General features: G+C 56.4%; 2 protein-coding genes across 2 annotated transcripts in view; one reads left to right on the top strand and one right to left on the bottom strand.

The window, feature by feature from the left end:
* Positions 1–2,733: 2,733 nt before the first annotated feature.
* On the bottom strand, positions 2,734–6,762 carry VOLCADRAFT_108027 (uncharacterized protein; the record flags this gene model as incomplete). Its single annotated transcript, XM_002958179.1, has 7 exons — positions 6,563–6,762; positions 6,337–6,447; positions 5,879–5,969; positions 4,790–4,853; positions 4,233–4,515; positions 3,446–3,684; positions 2,734–2,998 (listed from the first exon to the last, which is right to left on the bottom strand). The coding sequence occupies exons 1-7, from the start codon at positions 6,596–6,598 to the stop codon at positions 2,734–2,736; spliced, it is 1,089 nt and encodes a 362-aa protein (XP_002958225.1). The 5' UTR covers positions 6,599–6,762.
* Positions 6,763–11,386: 4,624 nt separating this feature from the next.
* Positions 11,387–17,525, top strand: part of VOLCADRAFT_121694 (uncharacterized protein) — a gene marked incomplete at its 3' end in the record, with an annotated part of 25,712 nt that continues 19,573 nt past the window's right edge. Inside the window, exons 1-4 of the mRNA XM_002958197.1 lie at positions 11,387–11,443; positions 11,926–13,467; positions 16,311–16,368; positions 16,523–17,271. Of these exons, the coding sequence (XP_002958243.1) occupies positions 13,425–13,467; positions 16,311–16,368; positions 16,523–17,271 (850 nt within the window). The 5' untranslated portion in view covers positions 11,387–11,443; positions 11,926–13,424. The remainder of the gene's footprint in view (positions 11,444–11,925; positions 13,468–16,310; positions 16,369–16,522; positions 17,272–17,525) is intronic.

Raw genomic sequence — 17,525 nt, 5'->3', positions numbered from 1 at the left:
TTGTTGTTTAGGGAAGGTCTTCAGGCCAACATGGCCGTGTCTACGTCAACGCTTAACCGCATTACTTACGATATTATCTCTGACTTTTGGGCCCGTTTAACTGCTTTTGCGGCACGGGATAACTTGCCAAAACGTTAGGAACACGTGCCTCACAACCACCCTTTCTTATATGTCAACGACGCAGGCAAGGATGTTTGCCGTTTACCGATGTACAATGATGGGGGTTTGAGGGCTCACGTCGGAGCCTCATCTTTTCTGTTTGAGCGTACTAACTGAGGCCTTGTGTCCAGTGAAGTTAGTACGGCCTGGCCGAGTTCTTTGTGAATAAGGCCCACAGTGTTGTGCGGGAGGTGTTCCTAGGGGTGCTGCACTCGACAGTTCGGGGTCCACTGTAACAATCGCGTTCTCTCGTCGTCAAAATTGAAACTACACGGTGCAGATCAAATGACCACTGGTACTAGTGAGGCGCAGTCGGGGCAGACCGCAACCTGCACGCACAATGATCATACAAGCTACGAGTCCATTTTGCTATAGGTTGTAACCATGCGCCGTGTTGCACGGATCGCGAAGCTGATAAAGTACAAGCCCTGATAAGCTAAGCTCATATATCTCGCCAGAACAGTTGCTGATTAGTCCTTCGGCGTTTAGTTGCAGCAGTGCGTGTCGCTAAATCAATTTTGCCGTTCGCTTGGATCATGCAATAGTTTAATCCAAACGTTCAGTCACAGGCTAGGGCGGCGTCCGATGGATCCCCTGAGCGCCGGCGCCGGCGCCGGTATTTACCAGGTCGCGACCTGGTAAGGACGTGTTCACATGTGGGCGAATCAGGGTTGATTCATGCGAATTGGACTCTGAATTGGACCTGATTGGACCCGAATCGGAATTGGGGTCCGGGGGGGCCTCTTCGGGTATGATTCGACGTGATTCACAGTTTTCTTTCTCAAAACAAAGTTGTTTAACAAACCGTTTCTCATAATTACCATTACAATACTATAGGAACATTTTCCAATTGTTAATTCACGCAAAGCGCACCGAGCATTTTTCACGAACTCCTGCAGCTATGTATGTACAAGCCTGGTGATAATTTTCGCCATAGAAACGATACTTATACTGTTCTGTTCCTAGATAATGCTGGCTTGCCTTGGGTGATGGGGCGTAGCCGCGGAGCTTCAGCTGGGCGCGCTGATTCCTGTTGCCCTGCAGCGAATCGTATGTGAACACAATTCAGAAAGCCGCCCCGAATCGGACTCCCAATCAGACTCTCAATTGGACTACATGTGAACACACCCTAAATACCCCGGTAACGGTGCCTGATTACCGGGTAACTGACCGATTACCGACCCTAGCCCGGTAACGGTGCCTGATTACCGGGTAACTGACCGATTACCGACCCTACCCCGGTAACGGTGCCTGATTACCGGGTAACTGACCGATTACCGACCCTACCCCGGTAACGACCCAGTAACTTTATAGCCTGGTATCCGAGGCCGGTTATTAGTCGTTCCCATTATTGGGTCAATAACATGCGGTAGGGCGACCTGGTAAATACCCCGGTAACGGTGCCTGATTACCGGGTTAGCCAGTTCACATGCTACGTTACGTTAAGACTTTTTGGGAAAAGTGGTTATTTGATCTGATCGCCTCTCCGCAAAGCTCTTATCCTCCTAATTTACGACTTGCACACCGCTGTTCCCATAAGCTGTGATTGGAGCCGATTCCGCCTTCATTTGTGGCTTTCGTTAAAAAAAATCCAAGTCCAAGTGGAAACTTCCTATACTTAAAACGTGATGGCTTGCAGGGGCTTGCAGATCAGCATCTGACGGCTTCATTCTAGTCCAACTCCAATGTCAAATACGGGTCATAAAGGAGCGCAAAACCTATTGCAGCCTAAAAGAGCGCATTGTCCATGTAAAACCCTTAAAACCCTAGCAGCAAACAGCAGCAGCCGTTAACACTATGCAGCCGTGAACAGTTAAAGTCCGCACCCGTTAACACTTTCCTTCTCCACGCAGCAGCTATGCGGGCTTACAACCATGCCCACAACGGCGCACCATGCCCACCTTCCGTCGCCTTGGGTCTCCCCATCCCGCCAACATCTTCAGCAAGCTGGCCATACGTACCGCAGGTGCCCGCACAGGAGGTTTCGGGTCGTGTCTACTGTTTACGACAGAACGGCGAACCTGTCATCAGCACCATAGCTTTCTGCGCTCCTTCCCATCCCAATTCCAGTTTCCCCCCCTGTGGGTGCTGCAAGCATGTAGTGCACGAGAGCGCAACGTTCCCCTGTTGGGCGTTATGTTTATCATTTATTTCTTGGACTGTTATTTCCACCCAAGTGCAGTACAGACGATTACTTTGGAGCACATAGGCAGAGTCATAGGCCGGCGAATGACATTTTTCTTTAAGCAACCCCTCTGGTACTAGAGGGGGAGGGTTTGCGAGGCGGCGGGTTTGACGTGCACCGTGGGACCCCAGGCATTTGTTTCCCTACTCAGCAGTGGGGTCCACAGTGCCACTGTGGGGTTGTTCACCTTTCACATGGGGTCGTGTACGAAGTCGTACGTATATATGCCAGCCCCAGTTTGGAGTTACCACAACTCGCCAGAATCTGGGACCTTGGAAGCCACCCATTTCGATCGAACGATGGATGCTAAACGCCAAATATTGCGCAATTTTGGGTTTTATGTCCTATTAAGCGTCCTTTGGTGCATGTAGTGTGGGCCCCCATTAAGCTCAGCTGCCGCCACCACCGTCTTCATCTTCATCACTACTGCTGCTGCTACTCCCGCTATCCTCTAGGTCTCCCAACATGCTATCCAGGAGCCGCGCTTTAACGCTGCGAGTTGCTGGCGCTGGCCGCGGCGCCGCCGCCGCCGGGGCTCCTCCTGCCCCGTCCGCGTCAGCAGCCGCAGTAGAGGGGCCGGCGGCATCCGCGCTGCCGTCCTCTGCTGAGCCGTCCGGCTTCCGCTTCCGCTGTAGGCCCTCGCTCAGCGCATCCCTGGAGGAGTGAGCAAGTACAAATCCAATTACCAACCAACAGATTCATGGTGAGTCAGGGCCAGTCGGCAAGCAAACGATGCCACCCCCTCTACACCAGTCCATCCGGAGCCGTATCACCACCACCGGAGGTAACAACTCTCTCTCTCTCTCTCTCTCTCATCTAATGGGTGTGCAGAGGAATCCGGGCGAGAAGCAATCACACATTCGCGCAACGCCCTAAGTCCCTGCAGCCAAACCCTACACATAACATAAAACCACAGGAGCAGATCGAGCTGTCTAAGATTGCCATGCCGGTGCCTGCTACGTCCCTTATGGAGTACACCTCTGGTTACCCCCGCGTCCACCCAGAACTCGTGTTCGCATTGCCCTCCCTTTCCCATTTTCACCCCTTTCATCTCTCTTGATCTTCCCAACCCGAGCGCCGAGCCGGGCCCTCCACACGCACATCAGGGCCGAGCGCGCCTCCTCGGACTGTTCCTGCAGCCGCGTCGCCGCGTCCATTGGCGGTACCCCTCCTGCCCCTCCCCTCTCCTCCGCCCCTCCCAACTCCTCGTGGTTGCCCAGGTGGTTGGTGGCGCCCGCCCTCAGCACCACCACCCTCTGCGCGGGGGAGTCGTCCGGCAAGGTGCGCAAATCCCCCAGGCCGTCCAGCAGCTCACGGCCCTTGTGGATGCGACCCACAACCTGCCGACCGAGGGAGACGGAGACGGAGAAGGGGCAACCGGAGGGCCGGGCCCACCGCATCACGACCCAAATCGACAACCGGAGGGCCGGGCCCACCGCATCACGACCCAAATCGACAACACCAAGTCGCCTGCCAGGGGGAGAAGAGCTTTCCACGTCCACGTCCACGGTGATGGTCGAAACCACCATACGGCTCCCATGACTCCTGGAAAACAACCTTCCGGTGCTTTGGGCCCCCCCCCGGTCGTTTGGGTTTAAGAATAGGGTGGGGTGGTGGTGGTGATGGTGGGAAACCGGAGCTGCTTTACTCAAACACTCCGTGATGGCGAAGGGACTCCTCCCGCCACCCGACCCACTCGCCGCTTCCCCTTTCCCAACGTCGTCCCATTAGCCCTCGGAGCCCACCCACCCACGTACCCCTCAACATGGAGGACCAGCCCAACCCGGTGGACTTCTACAGTTAAACATACTCGCCTTTGCACATACACAAAGGACAGCAAGTAACGAACTAACGAGATAACTAACTACCAACCAGCTTGCCTACCTACCTGATGTGTCCGGTCCAGGTCTAGCGCCCTGTCCAAGGATATTGCAAAGTCCTCTCCTTCCAGCGCCACCAAAACCAGTCCGCCCTCAACCGCGCGGAGCTGCGTGTTGGGCTGCAGCCGCACGCCGCCGCCGTCGCCGCCGGAGGTAGAGCTGGTGCCAGCTCCCGGGCGGTTGCTGCCGCTGGTGCCGCCGGTGCGTTGCAGGCCGCCGTGCAGGGCGTACCGGGGTAGCAGCTTGTGGAAGGCGGTGCCAGTAAGACCCGCAGATGAGCCGGGAAGGCACCTGCGAAGGGCGGCGACCTAGGGGGTGTGGGACCTGGGGCGTCAGGAGGGAAGACCGCCTACATCAACAACAGCACGCAGTGCTTCAGGAGATGCATCTGGAATCTCCGGTAGCGCGATCATCAACAACACCATCATCATCGTGGTGCTGGTGATAAGGCGGGTGTAAGGATGCGAGTGTGCGGCGGCGTGAGGTGTGCTGAGGCGGTGCCGTTACTCCCGCGCGGCTCTCCACCTTCACTGCCCGGAGACGGGACCCACCATCGCTCACTAACCTGTTCCGGAAGTGGTTGGCGGCCACCGGCACGATGTCGTCGAACAGCTCAACCACCAGTCGGCCTGTGGGCCGCGTGGGGTTGACATTGCAGGGAGAGGGAGTATGTCTGTTCTGCTGCTAGTATCGATCACTCACTCCGCTCACTTGTTGTCCAAGACCGCCCTCTTGCCCTTTGTGTTTCGGTGCAGTTACTGGGACGCCTGGGATTGGCAAGAGCTACTTCTTTTATTACATGCTATTGCGGCTGCTGCACAGCCCATCGCCACCGCCCTTCATCCTTTGGGAGCACCACGGAAGCCCTGGTGTAGTGGTGGGTTACGCCCCTGTACGGTGCTGTATCGTGTGCTGGTGTAGATAGAAACCCTTTGACACATTTTTTCCTTTTTCTGCCCCCTCTGGTCACCAGTGGCGCTGCACGCATGCGACGGGCCAGGTCTGGTGGTCCAACTGCCGCATGGCCTTCAGACGCGAGTTTTGCAACCGTGATAGCTGGTGGGTTCTACTGGCAGCAGTGAAGCACACTGATATGTACATACATAGCTACATGCATACACGCACACATACATGTACAAGGAATATTCAGCATGGCAGTTCGCCCTCCTCGCCCTCCATGGCTACGACTACTTGCCATGCATGTTACCTTCCTCGCAGTGTTCCGTGTCCTACCTAACACACGCGTAGTATGCAGATAACGGAAAGGAAAGGATGGTGGTACGGGGATTGAGGGGCCCTGGCGACCAAGGCAACTGAGCCGAGCGGCGCACAATGCTGCCCGGTGCAGCAAATGGAGGTGGAGAACGACATTCATCGAGTGTCTCCCGCCGAGGACGAGGTGGAAGGGCTGGCTGCGGGTAGTGGGGGAGGTGAGAGGGAGGAGCTGCAACAGGTCTCGGCCCTGAGGCCACGACGGCAGCAGCCAGCAGACGCGGCCAGGCAGCGGGTGGCGCCGAGGCAAAGCCTAAGCTACGGGGTCACAACCACTGCCATTCCCTCCACGCCACCGTCACCACTGCCAAAAGCAACCAGCAGTAGCAGCAGCATCCTAAGCTGCGTTCACCGGCACAGCTCCGCGCGGTCTTCTGCGCACCTTGCTGCTTGCCCCCCACGGCTATGTCCAGGAACACAAAGGGCCGGTGCAGGTCCAGATCTGGCAGCGCGGGCAACTGGTTGGCCCGTTCCTGAGGGCAGGCAGGGGATGAAATACACAGTAGAAGGGCGGTGGAGGGAGAGGAGTTTATGGCTTAAGCGCGCCGGTGAAATATGGTCCAGGGGAGGCTGGATAGGTGGTGCGGATGGGTGGTGTTGACGTGGCCCGGGCATCAGATATCGGGGAAAAAGGGTGAAAGAAGGCTTGATGTGGTGTGCAGGGCGCGGCGCAAGCTTGCGGACACAGGGAAATGGCTCCGGTAAATTGGCTCCACCTGAAACTCTCGCCACCAGCCGGTCGAGTAGAAGCGCGCTGCCGCTTTTTGGGAGCTGGTGTTTTGGGCCGGTGTTGGACTGCCGGTCAACACGCAAAGGCGGCACCAGCGTTCGAGAGCTCACCTGGCGCATGCGCTCTATTTCAGGATGCACTCCTGTCTCGAGAAACTTGTCAAGGTTCCGTTTGATGTTCTTGACAGTATCATTGACTGCTGCCTTGCGCCGGACGCTGACCTACGGGCCATGATGCACCCTTTCGAGTCAGACTTCTCTCAGTTCGCACGAACCACGGGGCAAATCAATGGCCAAACGGGAGCGTAGCTATGTAAAATATGGCCTCACAACTTACCGCATCTCCAACGAACTTCGTGCCTCCTTTTCCCATTCCTGCGAAACTGGTAAGGAGCTACCTGTAATGTCTAATTATATGTATAATTTTCCTATTGACGCACGTGCTGGTACAAGTCAGGGGAACGTATAGTGTCGCGTGGTCATGTCATTTGCAAAAAGCCAGAGGGTTATCACAAGGAAAAGTCCTAGTAAGATTTGCAGTTGCTCAGCAGTTTGCTATATTGGCTTGTGAGCTTTTTGGTACTTGGATTAACCGGTAAACATGCCGTACGGTGGTCACTGTACCCGGTGGCCAGGCAGGGGCAGCATCCAGCAAAGTTTCCTAGCTGCATACTGATGTGCAGCTCGGGGCCATCATGGCAGCTGAGGTTTTTCCACCTAGTGAATGATATCTGACAAAGTAATTCTGGACATATCAGCGGCGTCCTACTCCTAGCGGGGGCCCCACTCGGCACAACCCCACAGTCCCCCGGACACCGCTGATAATCTGCCGATAATTGATATTGCTTGTATGCCACGAATGCACGTAAGATAATGTCTCTGTACGCACCTTCTACATGGTACGGATAGTGGTATTTTTCTAGCTACTCAAGCCTGGTTTGCCGTAACATGCAGCACGTTAATGTTCGCAAATTTTAACAAAGAAGAGTTAGCAAAAATTAAGAAGCAAGTTATAAACCATTACATTGGATCTGTTAGTCGGTTGAGGCGCGCGTATTTTCACTTGGAAGGCAGGACCTTGGCTAGCTCCCCTGTTGACAGCTAGCTACAGCCACCAGCTTCACTTCAGACTTACTAGGGGCCCCATTTTTGCTGGCTATATCAGTATTACGTATGTAGGGTAGCCTCTAAGTAAAGCTCACGCACGCGTGAAGCAAGCACTTCATGCAATGACGTGCGCATGCTCGTCCCAAGCACTCATGTGCACTGCCCTTGTAGCGCGGTGTAGCGTGGACTAGTATTTTTTACAAGGATTACGAGGTTTAAGGGAGGAACTGCAAGGCGCGGAAGCGAAATCCTACCGTACGAAGTACAACCCTGTACATCATACAATTATGTACCAAAAGCTTGCGCATTCCAATCATTATCGCTACCAACATATGATCTTTGTATTGGAATATCAACGAGCGAGGATAATTACACGTTCTGGGTCAAACACTGTACGTGAGCAGCCAGATTAGTGAATTACGTGAGCTACTAGGAATTGACGCCGTCTCGCTTTCTGACAGCAGAATTACTTTCCTATATTAACCGTGATTTGCGTACATTCTCTAGCTAAATGGCGGAGGACTTGAGTAGCTTGCGAAATAGCATCAACCAAAGCCTTAAAAGAGCCGATTTTGAGGAAGCAGGGTTAGCAATATCAAAAGCAGTACCAACGTTGCTACAGTTGAGCGTCGATAAATGGGTCGAAGACAAGGACCCAGAAGAGGTTGAGGATGCCCGTGATGCAACTCCCGACCATTTTCCGACCACCGATGGCAGATCCTTCCCAGGCGATCGCAACAATGACAGATCACAAAGCGATAGCGAGTCTGAGTCTGGGGGAAGCTCAAGCTCCTGTGACAACAGCGACGACAGCGACAGCGATGGTGAGAGCGACGACGACGTTCCTACCATTAGCTCCTACCGCTACCGTTCTATGATCCATCTGCCGCGCAACCCTCGGCTCGAGCACCTCTGCACGTGGCTATACGACACAGTCGTACATCCCGGCAGTGACGAGGAGCCAGAGGAGCAAGCCTGCCAGAAGCTTCCCGCCGCCATCCTGGCAGCCTGGAGGCGCTTGCAGCAGCAACAACAATCCAAGCAGACCCAGGCGCAAATGTTGACACAGACGCGATCACAGCAACCGGCGGCAGTGCAAGAGACGGAATCTGGCGCCGGCGGCGACACTGCAGCTGCGCTGCCGCCGACGGAGGCGCTTCATCTGCAGCATAGCGCCTTCTCCGCGCCGTACTGCACCTGGCGTCCGGTGGCGCCCGACACGTTGCCGCCGCTGCACGACGTGCTCGTGGGTGTTCTGCGTGTGTGCTGGGAACGGCACGATGAACGGGAGCCATCTCGGAACGTGAGTGAGGACTTGGGGGGACAGGACGGTTTCGTAACGCTGCACGACGACGTGTGCGTGTGCGTGTGCGTGTGCGTGGACGCGTTTGAAAGGACTAGAAGGAGGGGTGTTGGCCACAGTGTACACGGCGCAACACACCCGGGGCCTCACCGTGATTCCTTTCACCCCGTGTCCTGTTCTGGCTTCATCCTCTCGCCGCGCCCTACCTCCCGCTAGGTCTCCCGTCCCATCCTACGCCATCCCATTCTATTCCATCCCACCCCATCCCACGACTCCTACCCCTATTCCACCCCTCCCGGATGATACCGGGGCGCCGTCCTGTCCTGTCCTGTCCTGTCTCCCTCCTATACACACCCACCGACTTGTGAGCTTGGTTGCGCGTACCTCGCACGTGGTTAAGGCCCTCCGCGTTTCCTATTCCCCTGTCCAGATTACCCCTTCCACCTCCCCTGCTCCTCGTCGCTTTAGGTCGGGTCCGGTCTCACCCTCGCTCCCCCTCCCGCCGCTGGACATGCTCCGTACGAGGTCTCCTCCCTCTCCCCACCCCATCCCTCCCTCTAACTCCTGGAAGTGCTGTCCACCTCGCCCACCACCCTCCAGATCATCTGGGGAGCTCAGAGCCACAGTCGGCGGGACGACCCAGTCACGGCCTACTTGTATGTGGAGTACCTCCGGCTGCTGCTGGTGTCCATCATCAAGAGCTGGGCGGAGCCGCTGTGGCTCTGGCACGAGTTGCAGGTGGTCTGTGTGTGTGTATAGGTTGGGTGGGGAAAAGATATGGGGGGTTTGGGGTGGGTAGGTGAAGGGCCGACGAAACCACATGAAGTGATGGTTAGTGTGAAGGCAGGTGGCCTTCAGAGGCCAGGTAGGGAATGCGGGCTGGGGCCCTTCTTCCCGTTTCGCCAGTGTGTCCGTCTGTCTGTCTGCTCCTGCCTGCCTGCCTGTTCGTCCGTCTGGTGGTACGCTTGAATGTCTGTACGTATGTCTGTTTGCTCTTATCTGCCTGTGTGTCCGTCTGTCTGTCTGTCTGTCTGTGTGGCGGTGACGTTAATGTGCCTGGCGCCGTCACTCACCTTACCGTGTGCTCGCCCCGCTACCGCCTCCTGGTCTCCGGCGGCCGGATCATCGCTCTCATCGACCTCACCGTGCAAAACGGCGGATTGTGGACGGGCGGGCGCGCAGGAAGTCATTGAGGAGTGAGTACCTGCTGAGGTGTTGCCCGGGATTTATATATCTAGAACTATCTGTCTATTTATGTCCATTTATCTATCTACCTATTTCTATATTTCGAATCAATTACACAGACTCTGTGGGTGTCTACCTGGGATACGCCGGAAGCGTGCGTTCTGCATCATAGGGTTCGTCTAGGTCACCAGGAAGTGGGTGGAGAGCCAGTGGGCTAAGTGGGGAGGCAGTGAGGGGAATGAAAGAACCACTGACGATTGCAGTATCTGTCTAATCCTGGACTATCCGTCTATCTCTGGTATCTGCTTCAGTCGTCAATGAGATAGACGGATAGTCCAGGATTAGGCAGATACTGCATCAGGAATATTTGTTGGGGGGTTGGGGGTTCAGGCGAGGAATGGGTGCGGACGACGCCAGGGGGGGATTCCCACGCGGACCCGCACTCCAACTTGTGACTGGGCCTAGGGCGAGCAAGGAGAAGAGCGAATGATGCATGCTGAGGCATATTTTATGGGCGACAGACTCCACTCATTCACTGAGATGTGCTTGGACGAGGGTGTAGTGTGGGGCCGTTGGGTCGTTGGGGCGGCCGCCAGCGTCCTTCCGCCCTCACCTCCTCCCTCACCTCCCCCCTCACCGCCTCCCCAGGTATCCCCACTGGCGCCACCACCCGCACGAGGTGGCAGTGTTGGCGAGGATGATGGTAGAGCACGGGTGCGGCTGGAGGTTGTTAAACAGCCTGCTGGACCATATAGGCAAGGTAAGACATGCAGCGAGCGCCCGGGCGGCATGAGGGAGGATCTGATGTACGGAGTTTACGGCTTTGCAAAGCGGGGCTCTAGGTGGAGCGGTACAGGAGGCGGAGAGGAGGGCTCGATGCCGTCCTTTATTAACAAGCACAAGCAGGGGTGTGGCGGGAGAGGTCTGACTGGCTGGTGCTGGGGCGACATGATTTGTGCAACGATAAGACATGAGGGGGAGCCTCGTATGTCGTACTAGGCGAACGTGTAGGGTTACAATACGGTTACGCCACGGCTTAAGAAGGGGATGGAAGTCGGATGGATTCCGGGAACGCTGCTGGGGTGATAGCAGCCAAGAGAGAACACAAGAGTTTACATTCGTAACTGTACTACGATATTACGTGGGGGCGGCGTCACACCATTCTTGTAGCCCCTATCTACCCGTTCCGTAACTGCCACTTCTTGCCACTTTTCGATACGATGCTGGTACGCCATCTCACCGCGTGCCTTCTTCACCTCTTTCCTCCCAGGACCGCGTCCTTCCACGCCCCTCTGTTTGTTCTGCCATCTCCCTCGTGACCCATCTTTGTTTTTTCTCCTCATCCTCCCGTTTATTTTCGTACCTTACCCCCGACTCAACAACTTCCTCTCCCTCGCCCTCTCCATGTCATACTCTCGTATCTTCCGCCGAAATGCCGACAACGCTTCATCATACTCCTGCGCACAATGTCCTTAGGCTCCGCTGCTCATGTACGGCGCCTGGGCAGCTCTGTGGGACGGCTTGCGTCGCTCCGAAGCCCGCGCCTGTGCTCGCCTGGCGGCCCAGTACGGCACGTCGTTGGATGCGGTGTGGGTGCATGTGACGGAACTGACGCTGCTGCAGGTGCGTGTAGGCGTCCGCAACATCTACCGGCTGGCCGAAAGTTTCGTGGTTGGTTAGTTGGTTGGAGAAACGCCTTGCTTTTGTTAGGTCTTTTTTTGATATACATCAAACGGCGTGGGTAGCGGAAGGGAAGGTCTTAACTCTTAGAGGCTCAATAAAGCGTTAAGACCTAGGCTAAATTCGTGACAGGTGAATTTAAAGTAAAAAAAGGGACAGGAAGAGAGATACCCCTATAAAGGAAGAGAGGTTATGATATTGTGAACACCTGCAATTCAAAAACTTAACAACCTCTTAAGCCTCTGCTGTCTCCCCGACCCCCAGCCCTCTTGCTGTCTTGCCCCCGCCCTTGTCCCAGACCAAGTATAAATCTTAATGCAGGTTACCCTCTTTCCATGCTCGCACCTACCTCTATTCACTTTTCCAACCCAGCTCCTCAGCTTGACCCGGGCCGACCACGTCCTCTTCCTCTTCTTCCCCAACAGGCAAAGGAGCAACCCGGGGATAGCAAAGTCCTGGCGCGCGCGGTGGCCGTGCTTACGCGCGTTCTGACCCTCACCCCCGCACCAGCCCAACTGGCGGGCTTGCTCCGGGCAGAAAGAGACGCGCCCGGCTCCTGTGAGGGTGTACGACAAGTGACATCACAGCTGCAGTTGGACGAGCTGCTGGCGAAGCTGGAGTTGGAAGCGGCGAATGAGGAAGCGGCGCTATTATGAGCCAGGACGGCCACCGCTGGCGGAAGCTGGTGTGCCGGGGCTGACGATCTTTGGGGTGGTGGTAACACCGTCGCTGCTGCCGCCGCCTCAGACGCAAGATGGCTATGGCTAGCTGCCGTCGTTGCTGCCATCGGTCACTGCCGAGTCCTTTTCATCGCTTGCTTTTGTCGATGGCGTGGGACATGGTTCGGTCAGCCTTCTGCGGTACCCAGCAGTCTCTGCCCTTTCACTTAACAGTTTTCGTTAATCTCCCCTCAAGGATTTACCCGCGAGGATTTGTCGCCGGTGTCCCCAGGATGTTCCAGTGGCTGCGGCGACGGCGAGGGTGACGGTGGGGGCAGCGGCGGCTTTGAGGACGCGGACGCTGCTGAGGGCCTCTCGCAGCTGCATAGCCCGTGGCAGTGTTGAAGGACGGGGCGAAGGGTTACAGGGAGTGGGAGGAAGCAACCGGGCCTTGGCTAGGCCGAACCGTTGTGGCATGGGAAGTAGGGGCTGGGCTGCAGGGTTTGTGCGTGCGTATATGTATGACGTATGGTATGTATGTACGTGTGTATGTATGTACATATGTACGTATGTATGAGTTTGTGACATCAGGAGCCCCACATTGCGTAGCAGCGTGTGTAGAGGGCGGTTAGGAGGTGCCTGCCGCATATCGAACACCGTGATATCCGTGATTGTGTCCCGTGCAGGGTCCTTATTATAGGGTCCTTATTGCTGGACTACATCGTCACTGCTGTCATCATCCTTACCGTTCACACCGATCACAAAGGTACATCACCATCATCGCCATCACGCAATCACGCCGTCATCACCCTCGTCTCGTCTTGTCATCATCCGTTGTTACCTGGCATCGTGACAATGCATATCCTTTTCCTGCCCTATGGGAGCCGTATGTGGACGGTATAGCTGGTCTTGATGGTGGTTCTGCGGGAGAGGGGCCTGATGTGATGGCATTAATTACAAGTTGCAAGTTGCAAGTTACAAGTTCCGCACACAAGTGCGGGTGTGTCCATAAAAGCCGGGGGGGCCATGGACGTTGTATTGGTATTGATGCGGGTACGCGGGAGGTCATCTTCATTCTCCCTCGTCCGCTTCAGGGCGAAGCGCCTCAGCACGACGTGCCTGGTCTCCCAAATTTCCGAGAGGTACCTGGCCAATGCCAGGGGTGGCGCCTCAGTCATAATGGTGCGCATGCTGCGCCCCTTAAAGACTAGATCACCATCATACTTAGCCCGTATGCTCTTGTAAGCGGGACATTCCTCGAAAACATGCAACTCATCTTCAACCGCTCCACAGTCACAAAGCCTGCAGGTACGCGCGGTGCGCTCACGCCCATTAGGCCTATTAACCTCTAACTTCCAACAGCCTAACCGAAAACGCATGAGCACATGATGAAGTCGCTGGGGCATGGTCCCTTTAGTGTGCTCCAACCAATCGAAACGCGCCCCCCTAGGCGGGGCAGCTCCCATCCAGTTCAGTAGCGACACGCCTTGGCTCCGGTAATCCCTATGGGGAAAACGGGGGGGCCACCCAAGGTATTCGGGCACTACCACCATTAATTACCTTGGACCCTGACGACAGGGAAGGGAGACAACGATGGCAAGCTAGCAAACACAGGTGCAAGCAACTGCACTGTGACCACTCCTGGCCGCAAACCTTGCTAGGTGATGCAGCAGCTACGATAGTCATACTAACACAGGCACAAGCTATAACACGGCGCGCACTCCTCGTGGAATTGCTGACGGAGTAGTGTTACGCTGGGCATGAGCTCCAAGTTCGAGGATGTGGTGATGCACGGAAAATTGTGAGAGGTTCACCACAAGAACAGGGCTTCGTGAGCCTTCGTGTTGCATATGTCTCCCGTGGGTTTTGTTGGCGGGGTAATGGGATGCTTGCATGGGTTTGCTAAGGATTGTTGCGCAGGATAAGTAATATGAACGCGTCCTTAGAGGCTGGCTTGTTACAGCAAGTGGATATGCGGCATGCTCTTAAACTGATCCACGGTACTTCGGAATGAGTATAACAGAATTGTGCGCCATAAAAAAAAGGGCATTGCCGTTGCTGCGGGCCAGGTCATGGTGTCCTGCTATGACCGGAGCCGAATGGAAATGCAGGCTGGTGAACACGGGTAGAAGCCAGCAGCAGGCAGCTTACAGAGCAGTCTCAGGGGTGAGTGGATGGTGCGGGCCATGGTTTGTTTTGCTGCGTTGACGCGTTAGCTTCATGCCTGGACCACCTGACGCCACAGTACAACTAGACGTGCAGTCAACCTTTAGAAAACCGTTGTGTGTGGCGCTGCCGACTTTTCCCAACCAAGGATACGCCAGAATCGCAATATGACGGTGAGCTTAGAGTCTGTAAACAGCACATACTGTCTACATTAGATAATCAAAGGAAGGCACATGTCAATCAAGAAAGGGCGAAGCCCTGGAGAGGCTGATAAGGAAAAAGCCATGGCAAGCTTATTCGCATTACGGACGACCACCTTCCAGGACCGGTGCAAGTATTTTAATTGGCACGATCTTTATGTTATCTGAAACAGATGTTCAGCTTTGTAAACACGCCAAATACGTTGAGCATTTGGGTATCCGTTCAGAACCACTTGTCCGGCAGCTGTTACAGTACGGGCTAGGGTCTCCGCCTAGCCTAGCCCAAACATTGCGGAGCAGGCAGAAGCATGGAAGATTTTAAAAGTTATATATGTTAGTGGATTTTGTCAGTTGCTTCATCCACGTGCAAAATTGACGGACAGTACCCTGATAGACCTCACTTTACAGGGCACAGACGGTTCCGGCATACCTACAATTTTGAAGATCTACAACGATAGAGCATATGAAAGTCTACGGGGCCCCGGCTACTAGAGAATGTAGCTTGCAGCACGCATTCGAATTTTGAGCTAACCGCAGGGTGGCGCCATGGCCCCTCGTGGCCATGCGAGCTACCGCCAATCTTTCTGGATACTCTTGCTTAAATGGGCAGCCTGCATCTGGCTGGCGCCAGCTGCAGCTCTAGCAGGGAAGGAGGAAGTGGAGTCTTCGCTGTGGCAAGCCAGCAAGAGGCACTCCGAAGATTCAGTCAGCTTATGGATCCAGCATAGCGGGTCTGTCAAGCCACCAAGAATTAGTCCAGCCTTAATCGATTGGGGCTTTGACGGTGTCATCGGTGTGGACGGCATCATTGACACGGTCAACTCTGACTGGCAATTGTGGCGCTGCCATTTCAGTTGCAGCTATTCAGTTGATCTCTACTATGCAGCAGTTCGATCTTCGCAAGATGGCCGCTATGTGTTGTGCAGCTTTCCGGGAAGGCGATTCTGGTCGAGCTGTGGCAGCAGCAACCGCCAAGCGGCCTTGCCTGTGCATTTCGCGATACAGCGCAACTCATTTGCAATTAATAGTTCCATGTCATTATGGGTCACACACCACGAGGCAGTCTTGGGAGTTTTTTCGCAAGCGGCCATTCTTGCGGCATACTACGCCGCAAATACAGGCAACCTTATGCTTGGGGTCAGCGTCGACGCGCGCCCAGTCAACGGATTGCAAAGCGTCGCAGAAGCCTGGCATTTACGCTGCGAGAGCCATGGAGGGCAGGAACTAATAGCGACCCAACTGCAGGCAGTAGCCGTAGAGCTCGTTGGGGACAGCCATGGACAATCTGATCTGCTGCTGGTAATGTTTGAGATCCCTTCCTTGTTGCAACCCCAAGCTGCAGGGGCTGATGCGGAAAGCTGGAGCTCAACGGCAGGCGGCGGTCCACACCCGCGCGGGCTGGCGGAAAGCTGTCAGGCGACCTTGCTTGGCAGCACCATTGTCGACCTCGCGATCCCAGAGGTCATCACAGATAGCACTATCACAGACCCCACCGCCTTACGTGACGCGCTGTTGTCATCTGTGGACATTAACTTCCTGGACAATCTGCGACACCAAAGTGGCGAGGATAAAGACCGCCTCGGTGGGGTAGCCCCAGCTGACGGCCGCAGCGCGGGCATAGCGGGTCACCTACACAGCCAGTTGTCACGATCTGCCCTGGAATGGCTTTATCCAGGGCTGCCGCCGGATTTACCCGTGCACCCCAGCCCCCGGCGGCCCCCAAGGATGCCCCGGCCACGTCAACCTCCAAAGCCACCGCCGCCACCGCGTCCACCACGCCCTCAGGCAACTGTATCGCTGACCCCACCCCCAGCTCGATCGGCAATGCCTACATCATCAGTCAGTGCGTTGACAGACAAGCAAGGCAGGTCTGGCAGGCGGATCCAAGGGTTCGCTTATCCTGATCTGCCGCCGGACGCTCCAGCATATCCATATCCGCCGCGTGCACCTAAGCCCCCACGGCCACCGCCGCCGCCACGGCCACCTCTTCCTCCCAGGCCCCAGCGGCCACCAAGGCCCCCAGCGAGGCCGGCGCCGCCGCTAAAGCCGAATCCACCAGTCACCCCAACACCTCCCAGTCCTCCACCACCCAACCCGCTGCCGCCAAGTCCAGAGCCTCCCAGTCCAGAGCCACCGAGCCCCGAGCCCCCAAGCCCCGAGCCCCCAAGCCCTGAGCCGCCAAGCCCCGAGCCGCCAAGCCCTGAACCGCCAAGTCCTAAACCGCCAAGCCCTGAACCGCCAAGCCCGGAGCCGCGCATGCCCAGGATACCGCGGCTTCCTCCCAGACCACCGCAGCCGCCCAGGCCGCCTCCGCCGCCAACATTTCCGGACATGCCGTATCCACCTGGGTTTCCAGCTCCACCTACGCCAAATGCCCCAGACTTCCCGAACTACCCGCAGTTTCCACCCTTCCTGCCCCTCCCTCCTTTCACTCCTTCACCACCGCGCCCTCCACGCCCACCTTCACCGCCGTCTCCACCACCTTCTAGGCCGCCGCAGCCACGCCCGCCACCGCGGCCGCCATCGCCATTTCCTCGACCCCCGTCACCGTTGCCTCCCTCACCCAACCCTCCATCCCCATTCAAGCCTCCGCCGAGCCCACCTCTCCCTCCACCACCCCAGCCGCCAAGCCCCCAACCTCCCTCGCCAAATCCTCCACCATCACGGCCACCCCCGCCCCAACCGCCGCCTCCATCCCCACCGCCTCCTCCTCCCAGCCCGCCGCCTCCCTCGCCCCTGCCGCACAGTCCAGCACCGCCGTCACCGCAGCCTCCTGGCCAACCCCACCCACCGCCGCCAAGCCCAACTCCCCCATCGCCATTGCCACCAAGCCAGCAACCGCCTATGCCACCGCCGCCCACCTCATCAGTGTCGCCGCAAATCCCAGAACCCTCCTACGCACCACCAAGCCCTGATCCTCCCTCCCTGGCGCCGCCCAGACCGTCCTTTCCATCATCGCCGATTCCAGTTGCGCCTTCTCTAGTGCCTGCAAGCCCCGAT

Source organism: Volvox carteri, assembly GCF_000143455.1.
Source record: "Volvox carteri f. nagariensis unplaced genomic scaffold VOLCAscaffold_88, whole genome shotgun sequence".
In the NCBI taxonomy this organism is placed as follows: domain Eukaryota; kingdom Viridiplantae; phylum Chlorophyta; class Chlorophyceae; order Chlamydomonadales; family Volvocaceae; genus Volvox; species Volvox carteri.
The sequence above is the reverse complement of the archived record's forward strand: the minus strand, read 5'-3'. Positions and strand labels throughout refer to the sequence as shown.